The sequence below is a fragment of the Epinephelus moara genome, chromosome 22, assembly GCF_006386435.1.
Source record: "Epinephelus moara isolate mb chromosome 22, YSFRI_EMoa_1.0, whole genome shotgun sequence".
Classification (NCBI taxonomy): domain Eukaryota; kingdom Metazoa; phylum Chordata; class Actinopteri; order Perciformes; family Serranidae; genus Epinephelus; species Epinephelus moara.
Window position 1 is genome coordinate 14,261,998 of NC_065527.1, and position 11,023 is coordinate 14,273,020.

Below are 11,023 nucleotides of genomic sequence, written 5' to 3' on the forward strand. Positions count from 1 at the left end.
CTGACGTTCAGCACATCCGCCTGACCCGCTACTGTTTACAAATCAGCACAGAGTCCGTTACAGCAGAATGAGGAGTCTTGCGTGATCTGAACAGGTACCTGACACACACTGAGAGCCCACGGCGGGTTATGGATGACTCTGTGGTATTACTTACACTTATATTAGCCTGTGTGTGCGCGTGTGAGAGTGTGCTACAAGTTTGTCCCGTGTCTTCCTGCAGCAGCTGTGTGTCGGAAGTGAAGACAGGCCCGTGTATCGGGTCGGTTACAACTTGCTAACTGCCAGCTAATGTTACATTAACTGACCTGTTTGTGTTGTATGTATTCATGTTCAGTGAACGCTGACGACTACAGTTGTATCATGGTGCGTTTATTTAGCTAGCTTAGCCTTCAGTTAGCAATGTTAGCCGCAAGCTAGCTTAGCTGTTTGGCGTTTTGCCCTGCCTGCATCGATAATCCCGATTGTCACCACCCGTTGTGCACGAAAGACGGACACTGTATGTGTTTTACTTCTTATTATACACTCGTTGTCACTGCTGGCTGTTAATTATGGCGTCAAAATTGTTTAAAACGGTTCCTCTTTATGACAAAGTTGCTACTGTAGTGTGCCTTTAACCTATTTCCTCGGGCTGACCCACCCTGCCTGACAGATTTAGTGATGGGTTCAAGGCAGTGCAGAGGTTTGGTAACAGCTAGTACTGCCTGCCTGCATGGGTTAATGCGGTTTCACACAGCTCTCCACACTAACAGGAACCAGTTCAGTATACGTATGTGTGCTTGGGATACTGCAGTCTGGGTGTATGCAGGCTATTTGGGTTACAAGGAAAAAGCCTCTTGACTTCAGGCAGAAATTAAGAGCTGTGCACAACTGAAGTTAACCTCCCTGTTGTGAGATGATAGCTGACCTCTCCTACTGTACATATGTCTGCGTTGACTAGTTCAGAGAATATAGGTTGTGTGGTGGGGACGTGTTTTGATACTTGCTGAACTTCACAGTCTGTTAATGCAAATAAGTGTTCTGCATGATTAAATGTCTTTCGCTTCTTCTTTTGCACAGCAGGTCTTCCTCAAGTGCAGTGATTTCCAACCTTTTTGGCTCATGACCTATTGAAATATAACAACGTGTACTTATGAGAGCTCAGCACCCATTGCATAAACAGTGAGGTGTGTGCAACTCTAATGATTTTTTTAGAAGCCTGAAGAGGTAAAATCATCCAGCAATTCACAAGAAAAAGGATTAAAGACTAAAATAACCTTTTCGATCATCTTACGAGCCTTTAGATTTATCTTATGACTCCACGTGGAGGTCTGGGACCCCTGCTCTAGTTTTTGTATACAGACAAATATCTGTCAGGTTTAATCTCTTAACGTGCATTTGGTAATCAAATCAAGTCCCAGCAAGTTCATGGTATTTTGCCAAGGTTAAGGTCTCAAGCATGTTCCCAGCGTCTTGCAAAGCATGTGACTGTGAACGCTCCGGGGCTCTTGTTGTGTGCTTGAAGTAGAGGCATGTGAGTTTGTTTAGCTGGGGTGTTTCGCTTTGACTAAAGTGCGATCTGATGCTCCGACCGTAGCTGCCAGTGACAGCTTCTCTCATTGCAGAATCCTGTTTGAATATTCATCCTCTGAAGAGCCCACGTACTGATTCTCTTTCTGAATCTGTTTTACATGAGGCAGCTCTGACAATGGTTCAGTTTAAGTGACGACTAGTGGACTTATTAGTTACACCTAATGGTCATTTTCAAGTATTTTCCTGAGCTGAAAACAAAGCTGCAGCCTGTTCATTTCAGTGGAGTTACAGTTGTAGTCAGATGTCTCTAAATGGAAATTCTGCAGGCACTTCAGCAAAACATTTAATACAGTTTAATCTGGGTTTAGTTTCAGAATAGTTTAGCCTTTGTGCCTTTAGGCCAATAAGCTCGGAGCGGGCTGAGGCTTTTCTTTGTGTCAGCTCGGCTTGAACGTGGGATCTCTAAGCATGTGGTTGAACAAAACCTGCCTCTGCATTTTGAAGAGGAGCTGAAGTGAATTTGTCAGCTTGGCTGCTGCTGTGAGGTGAACCCCCCCCATGCTGTGTAGCTGATGTGCTCCTCCGAAATATTCTCATGACCCAAAAGAATGTGATACGTCCTCGTCACAGTCCATCAAGTGTGAAAACAGTGACCGAAAGTTTTGGGCTCAAATATAGTTGTGGTTGCTTTCAGATTGAATGTGTTTCAAAGTAAAGGGAAGTGAAATGTACTTTAGGAGCTCTGAAGGAAGGAGTTCAGAGCGAGGCTCTCTGGCTTGACTTTGGTGTGCATCCAGTGTGCTTTACACAATCCAAAACATCAGTGTACCTCCTTTGAAATCACGCTCGAGGCAATAGCTTTGAAAAAAAAAGTGGTTGAGAAATCTTAATGTTTGTAACAAGATAATGTAGCTACAGTTTGGATTTAGCTTCACGGGCTGTTGTTGTAAATCCCAGGAACACATCTTCTACCTCTGAACAGATGGACGCAGTGTTATTTGCCTGTTGATTTATTTATGCATTTCATTATGTATTGATTTGATTATTTCATGAAAGATTCGTGTTTTGAATTATTGAGGTGTCTCCAGGTGCTGTGGATTAAATTATGCAGAAGCTAATTTGCCTTGATTATTATGTGGCAAAGTTAGGATGTCGTTTTACGTTCGACTCTGGGAGGAAGTAATGAAGGCAGCAGAAGGCTAAGAGAAGACGCTTCAGGCGAGACTGTGCCAACACGGCGAGGCCTCGGGTCTTTTGCCCGCATCAGCTTTCATTCACTCACAAAGGCTCGCACACACAAGACGTGCCTCCTCAAAGCACGGTGAGCAGTGAGAGATCTGAGAAGGCCTCTTTAGAAAGTTTAGAATGACTTTTTATTTTTGGAAAGAAGGGACAAAGCGCTGGATGCGTTTGCAGGCCTGTAGGGAAAAACAGTCCTCAAAATATCTTTTGACACTTCGTGCAATGCAAATTTTCGTCAGACAGGGATGATATGAATTGATATTCTGCGCGAGGTGACTGCTGATATATTTGTAGTTGCTCAAGAGAGTTTGATAAATCTTTCATGCCAGTCTTTTAAAGCAAAACTAAGAAAACAGGCTATTATTGGAGATACCTATTCACAACGTTCCTCTGTCTTTCCCTATAGTTGTGGATTAGTTACGATTATTTAATGGGATAATATCCTTTTTATGAGGGAAGGGAGAAAAACCCCTCAGACTTAAGGAGAGCATTAGTCTTTGAGGGGAACAGATGTTTCCTAAGAAAACAGGCACATACATTATGCATATAAAATTATTTCTATTTTGATGGCGCGTGTAGCTGATTTATCGAGCTGTGTCCCATTCACATGGTTAATAGGTTTAAGAGATGCCTTTGTTGTGTTATTTCCACAATTAATAAAGCGAAAAGGAACATAATGCTCTGTGGAAGCGTGCTATTCTGTAGGCCTGTGTATTAGGCTAACCATATTCATAAACGTGGAATAATCCCCAAGCTGGATAAAGAATGGAGGGAGAATTGTTTAACCTAGATAGTGATGTCTCACAGAGAAAGTTAAACTTTTCTCATAGCTTTGATAGTTGGCGGAGAGACGTTGGCTCTGGGTTTACCTGATTTTTAAATCATTATAAATTGTCACATTTACCGCTCACGATGCATCGTGTCTGATGTGACTGTTATTGTTAATCTGCCTTTTATTGTCTTGATTAATTGGTTGTTTTGTTGATTAAAGCGCGAGGGTGGTGTTTTTATATGTCTGGCTTTGTCTGATCAACAGTCTAAACCCCAAAGATACTCACAGATACAAGAATCGAATATTTGAGAAGCAGGAACTAAAGATTATTTTGCTGTTTTGCTTGAGAAGTGATTTAATCAGTTAACTGATCATCAGAGTTATTGCAGACTAACTGTTTACTTGTACATGAGTGCACATGTTTCTTGCTGCTGTGATTCAGACTAATTTGAAAACTGACTATATGAGCAACTTTAGATCTGTTAAAGTTTCATAACTAGGCTATGTTTTTTTTTCAATAAATTCCGTTAATTGTCAAGCCCTACCGCTCATTAATATAAATATTAGAACTGCAACTAACATGTTTTCAATATTGATTAATCTGTTGATTACTTTCTTGATTAGTTGAAAGAATATTTGCCTATAAAATGTCAGAAAATGTCATAAAGTGCTTGTTATAATAGAGCCCAAAGTGATGTCTTCAAATGTCTTGTTTTATCTACCCAAAAAATATTTAGTTAACCATTAATATGTAAGACATGTGCCCTTAAACCCAACATATAACAGAAACTTTACACCCACATCACAGCGTCCCCCTGTAAAAGACAATCTGATTACATTTTTTCATTTTCATTTTATGAGCAACAACAAATTCCTTGAAACCGTAATAGCCCCTTAATATCTTCGCCGTTAATACCGTCTGCGGGTTATGTGACAACCAGTCTGTTGACATCAAAATATGAAATGAAGGCATTAATTTGCCTACTTAATGACCTCATTAGCATTACCGCTTATGTTTAATATATCACAGCGAGCATGGCAGGGCATCAGGCAGCTCAAGTGCTTCGTGTTAATTTAAGTGATTCCTCACTGACAGCAATCAGTGTCAGTGTTTTATTTCAGGCAACAAAGTTGTGTTAAATAGAAGAGGTGAATAAACAGCAACTTGTGTTTGTTTTGGTCAGCACAATGAGCAATACACATGAATTTTATGACACCAAATCATTTGTCGCCCCTTTAAACACTGCTTTTTTATGTCCCTGTGTGCTGAAGGTGTTTATTTTCATCATTACTGTTTCTTCTTCTTCTTGCAGAGTCATCCTTTTCTTTGGAGTCTTGGCTGAGGAGAATCACGAGGCTGTGACAGTAAGTCCAGAGATTAAAACAGTTCAGCTGTGTTTAATGTTAGCAGCAGGGGGACTTCAGTGATTGCAGTAAATAGATTTTGCATGCAACCCGTCATGGAGAGGTCAGGGTCAGAATAACACTCCAGCTCGAGAAGACTTAAGCAGAGAAACCAGTCAGCACAAGCTGTGGTCAAAGGTCAGTCTCCCTATCAGAAGGTGTTGTCAGTTTAGTGGGAAGCTACCGTGCTTTATCATTTGGAGTTTTCTGAGTTCAAAAGTCATGCATAATATGACAGAAGCTACCCAAAGTTTGGTTTGTAGTTTTTGTAGTCTCTAGATGTTCTGTTGTACTAGCCTGTGATTTAACTATGTTTTTATTTTCTTTGTTTTTTACTGGTTTCTCCTGTTACTTTCTCCAGGTCCGGCTGGGTCGCGGTCATGCAGCACCCCAATTTCGAAACCCGCCACCCACTCCAGACAGACGAGCAGCAGGAGACAGGCTTCGACCCGCTCAATAATTTCAACAAGAACCGTAGTAGTACGTCAACTCTCTGGCTTAACTGGGATTCAAACTTGGCAAAGACATGTTGGTGCCTAGACTCAAAACATACAGTCTTGTCGAGACTGTATAATGCTCTGACAAAGGCTCTGACGAGTAGACAAAGAATAGAGTAGAAGAGACTCACCATAGCTTGCAATTCTAGATAGAAAGAGATGATAAAAAAATAAAATTGGAGCCTACACTGTGAGGTGTGAGTCACAGACGTGGCAGGCGACGCCCCCAGGGCTGAGGGTGTTTTTGTGTTTTTATGTTTACGTGCGAGAGGGAGAAGATGTTGGGGGCTGGCATGTTGTGGAATTGATGAATATTCATGCTGAGTGTCCCTGTGGAATGATCTACTCCTGTAACTAATGTTGATAGACAGCTCTCCGACTTGAATGCATGTTCACCTGCAGGCCAAATTAGACTTATTACTGCCAATAAAGACAAAGAAGACTATGGTGCTTTACTCTCTCCCACTTTCCCTGCTTCTGGCCCTTTTTGCTCCACCACATGGCGTGAGATAGAAGCCCCAAAAATAACTGCTGGGTCACTTGGAAGCAGTAAATAGGCCAGATCGTTATTATGGTAGTTGTCAGATGTTATGTTTTTGATTATTAAGCTTTAAAAAAGATTGATTTCTAGTGTTATATCTTTGCTCTGGTTGTTCACATCTCCCCCTTGTGGATGCGTGTGTGTCTGCTTTAACAGGAGGATCACTTGACAGCAGCACTTACTCACAGTCCCAGTCAACCTTCCTCTCATACAGGTGAGTGTTTCCAGTATTTTCTTGTGCGGGTGCACCATAAACTTTTGGCCCAGCTCACTGCTCCAGCCTCCTGGTTTACTGCTGGATGACACATTAGATGGAACACCGTGCCCAATTTGGGTTGAGAAGCTCATAAATCTCCCCGTCCTCTACCTCCCCTCCCCTGCACAGGAAAGAATGGGACGACTTGTTCCTCAACAGTAATTACCTGGCCAGGATCCGGCAGGCAGGCATCAACGGGCGGCTGAGGAGCAGCCGCTTTCGGAGCGTATGCTGGAAGGTAACTGCCAAATGGATCAAGCAGTCCTATCGAGTTTGATTAAAGGGGCTTTGGCAATTTCCCTGCCGCAGAAAAGACAGCAGTTCTGGCTGCTTGCAGTCCGCCTTTGGTGGAAAAAAGCAGCCTTGAGTTTAGTTTTTGAAAGTGTCTGCATGTTTATGACTTCTAAGAGGGTAAATATTGAGGTAGCGTTCACTAACCTGTGTGCTGGCTGTCTGTAGTTGTACCTGGAGGCTCTGCCAGAAGATAAGGGCCAGTGGATCAACAAGACCAAGGAGCTGCGAGGCCAGTATGAGAAGATCAAAGAGACGGTGAGAGCGCCTCTGTGTGGCCGTTTGCCTGGGCATCATGAGAAAATGCTTCTACAGACACCCAAAGCTGCAGTAGCTTTGCAGCAATTCAGGCGATACCGAATAGTTTGAAGTTTCATAACGCTGACATTTGAACTCTGAATCAGCACTCAAATGCTGCAAAGCCTTTTTTTTGGCATGGTTATTCATTCTGTTTAAATCCAGTATCTCTGCACAGTTGCAGATAGAGAATAAGCTACACTAATATTAATAGTACTGTTTGTAGAATTAGATTCCAGTGATGGCTGCGTAGGATTTCCTAACTTGTGTGATTCAAACATTTCCAATAACTCCAGAGCAAAAGTTTAAACATACTGAAAAGAAATGGATGTAATAATTTCCAAAATTCACAAAATGTTTTTATCTAATGAAATATTCCTCTTCAGTCCATATTCGTTGGCATTAAGTCTTTCAAAAACATTTTCAGTGAGGTCAAAAAAGTGTTTGCTCTCACACTCGCGACGTACAAAGGGAGGTATGCACCTGTATTTTCGAGGCAGTGTTTATGCTGACGCAACTGACACATAATATTCATTAAAGAAAGATGATTTAATTTAATTTAATTTCATTTTTAGGATGATGAGGCCATAAAATATGACGGCAGACATTCAAGCTTCATTTGAAAACCTCAGCTTCAATTGTTAAAAATAAATAAAAGACATTTGGTACAGCATTATATGGCGTTGAGAATCAAGTATTTATTGCATTCTATTCATTTCATTTTTAATTATTTTAAATAACCTCTCACAGTTTCTGCCTCCAGCCACATTTAAAACAATGTAGAGCTCATAACTGCCTACAGTATGTGCAGCTATAGTTGTGCAAACTGGGGTCACAGTATGGTTATGCATCTCTGTCAGTGCAGCCCTATTAAGGAATTAACTGATCACTGATCTGTTATTGGCTGTTATTGACATCTTTGTGGTGTTTTTGTCTTCCCAGCACATTACAAACCCTCGCAAGGCTGCTGGCCAGCAGGACCTGGTGGTCAACAACCCGCTGTCCCAGGATGAAGGGGTGAGTGTGTGTCTCTGTGTATCAGATGTTTCATATTTGCATGCAAATTGTGACCCTAATGCAGTCCCTCCAGACTCTGTTGCTGCAATAATTTTATAGCGATTCATTAATGTTGATTCATTGACAGGTTTTTTAAAGTAATTATGAAGCCACTGAATTGATGTTGGATTAGCCAATTAATAAAGTGTTTAAAAATACTCAAAAACTAATTTAGTTTTTTTTCCCCCCCCTCCCATTTATTTTTCAACTCCCAATTAATTTGCCTGCTGCTTTACCACTTTGTAGTTTCAGATGTTTTGTTGTGATGCACTCAGGAAGCCATCTGATAATAACAGAGCGTAAACAAGAGCTGTTTATGCCAATCTAGAAAAGTTCCTAGGACATATCCTGGAAAGAAAAATATGTAATTTGGTGCTAATTACAGAGAAAATAGAGACAGCATTCAATTGGTGCACTTCAAGTTGATTCATTCAAATTAATTGTTAGTGCAAATATTTTATTTAGTACACAGCAGGTTAGCTGAACATGAAAAACTGTCTGCAGCTAAGGATACAATGCAGCATATGTCAAGAATAAAGTCATAACTTTGTAAGTAGCTACCAGGGTCTGGTCACCTCTGTAAATAGCATGTCAGTCATTTATTCATCAATCATGGTTAGAGTTGGATACGTTTTTGCTTTGAACAGCTGTAGATTTATTTATTTATCCTCTTTTAATTGTTTTATCCAGTCACTCACAGTATGGTCACCGTCTCTAATAATTACAAGTTTCTGAATAATGTTTTTATGCCTATGTTTAATTTTTCCCTGTCCTGTCCAGAGCCTGTGGAACAAGTTCTTCCAGGATAAAGAGCTGAAGGGGATGATCAAACAGGATGTGATGAGAACGTCAGTATCACTATCATTCTGTATTTTTTATGAGTTTAATGAAGTTTTGTTTACCTGACACTAGCTCTCTGGCATCGACGTGAGGTTAACAACCCCCTTTTTTATGCCTCCACGCCGGCGATAGTTTTTGAGTTGTCCGTCTGTCCGGGTCATATGTGAACATGATATCTCAAGATCTCAACAATGAACTGAATAGTGGTCAAAGGTCAAGGTCACTGTGACTTTGTCTGTCTTGTTCTTGTGAATGCAATATCTTATGAACACCCTGAGGAATTTCTTCAAATTTGGGACAAACGTTCACTTGCTCTCAGCGATTATCTGATTACATTTTGGTGGTCAAAGGTCAAGATCACTGTAATCTTGCATCTGTCTTATTCTCTCACAAACACCCTGAGGGAATTTCTTCAAATTTGGCACAAACATTTACTTGGACTCAGCTGAACTGATTATATTTTGGTGGTCAGAGGTCAAGATCACTGATGTTACTTTTTGGTGATAACCCAAGAATTATTTTGCTAAGTAGGACAGAATTTCACACAAATGATGACTTGATGACATTTTTTATCCAAAAGGTCAAAGGTTAACTTTTCTGGCCTTTACTCAGCGTCAAACCTCAGGAACAGAAGAGATGACTTTTGGTCAGATGCTGAATTGGTGACACCAATCCTGGGTGCCCACCTTGAAACTTGAAATAGATTTTCTGTGCTGCCGGAGGGAAGCTGTGTGTGAAGCATCCATGTTTTCACAGACATGCATGTGAATTGTAAGTGCAGCTTGACTGGTGCTTGGAGGCATCCAACTCTGAGGTGGTAATTCTAGTTTATACTGAACACCAGCTTTCTGGCACCACCGTGAAGTTAACAACTCCTTTTTGCTCTTTCTATTTTCTTAAGGTTCCCTGAGATTCGTTATTTCCAGGACGACGATGTGAGGACCAAGCTGACGGACATTCTCTTCTGTTACGCCAGAGAGAACGAACAGTTACTGTATAAACAGGTACAGTAGGACTGACACATTGTACCAGCAGTTCATTCACAGAGCTTAAAAGTTAAAGTCCGACATCTTTGTTTTCTCTTAAAGGTTCTTGAACATTCATGTCTCTGATTGGGTTTTTTTTTTTTTTTTTACGGAGCCATTGCGTTTATAATCTAGGCATATCTGTGCGTGTGAGTGCACGTGTGTGGGCTTCTCAGTGCCCAGTGAGCTCAGACAAAAGAATAAAATGCCTTTGTAACCTAATCATTATCAGTGTCTGTAACAGGTGCCAGCGAATGAATAGACGCCCAGTACAGCATCTCTTTTGCAAACTGGAAGTGACACACGGCTGGGCAGTGGCTAACAATATCTAAATTAAACCTGTCATCACAGATTAGAAACCTCGTGCATCACTATTAAAGAAAGACTGACCACAAATGAACCATCATTTCTCTCTCCCCTGCCCTTTACGTCTTACGCTCCCTTCTCCTCTGTCCGCAGGGGATGCACGAGCTGCTGGCTCCCATAGTGTTTGTGCTGCACTGTGACCATCAAGCCTTCCAGCACGCCAGTGAGACGGCCAGCCCCAGGTCAGTTTCTCATAGCTGTGAAAGTGCACCCTCCACCTGTCTGTGCCTCAGTAGCTATTGCTCTAGTCAGAAGCCAGAAATATTTCTGTATCTATTTGGGGAAAGATCAGTGTTTCTTTTTCCACAGTGAGGAGATGAAGTGTTTGTTGAACCCAGCGTACCTTGAGCACGATGCCTAGTGAGTACGCTCCTAATATTGGACGAATAACAAGTGTTCATATTCAGAAATTTCATTAGTTTTCAAATAACTGGGGTTGGTTTACATGTGTGTTTCCATCTCACAACATGTCATTTCTTTGTTTGCTCATTATTTCCCTCTCTTTCTCTGTCTCCCCTCCACACACACACACACACCTCTGTCTGTAGTGCCTTGTTCTCGCAGCTGATGGAGACAGCAGAGCCGTGGTTCTCCAGCTTTGAGAGGGAAGTGAGGAAGGTCAGTTTAATCTGAAGGACTGCTTTTGACATTGTAATTACAATAATTGATTGAGAGTGGTGTAACATAATATCGGCTGATTGCACCATAATGACTGCACAGAAGACATGACATTATACATGCTGACAGAAGGCTATTAAGATAAGATAAGATAAGATAAGATAAGATAAGATAAGATAAGATACACCTTTATTGATCCCATAATTGAGAAATTCCAGTGTTACAGCAGTCAAGGAAAAAGAGTCGGATTAAAGATTTCAAAATTAGACTTAAAAACTTAAATAACTAGGCATGCAAATAAGTACAAAA

At 41.1% G+C, this 11,023-nt stretch overlaps 1 protein-coding gene across 6 annotated transcripts in view; it reads left to right on the forward strand.

The window, feature by feature from the left end:
- Position 1: 1 nt before the first annotated feature.
- The window catches only part of tbc1d5 (TBC1 domain family, member 5), a 23,676-nt gene continuing 12,654 nt past the window's right edge, over positions 2-11,023 (forward strand). For 3 of the 6 annotated variants that reach the window (XM_050034118.1, XM_050034122.1, XM_050034123.1), the window contains exons 1-12: positions 2-94; positions 4,837-4,888; positions 5,289-5,407; positions 6,122-6,179; positions 6,351-6,459; positions 6,681-6,770; positions 7,752-7,826; positions 8,646-8,713; positions 9,607-9,709; positions 10,190-10,278; positions 10,406-10,456; positions 10,645-10,714. In XM_050034118.1, coding sequence (XP_049890075.1) covers positions 5,308-5,407; positions 6,122-6,179; positions 6,351-6,459; positions 6,681-6,770; positions 7,752-7,826; positions 8,646-8,713; positions 9,607-9,709; positions 10,190-10,278; positions 10,406-10,456; positions 10,645-10,714 — 813 coding nt within the window. In that variant the 5' untranslated portion in view covers positions 2-94; positions 4,837-4,888; positions 5,289-5,307. Of the gene's footprint in view, positions 95-121; positions 144-238; positions 260-2,808; positions 2,831-4,836; positions 4,889-5,288; positions 5,408-6,121; positions 6,180-6,350; positions 6,460-6,680; positions 6,771-7,751; positions 7,827-8,645; positions 8,714-9,606; positions 9,710-10,189; positions 10,279-10,405; positions 10,457-10,644; positions 10,715-11,023 lie in introns of those variants that run through there. The other 3 variants (XM_050034119.1, XM_050034121.1, XM_050034120.1) reach the window with 3 other exon arrangements.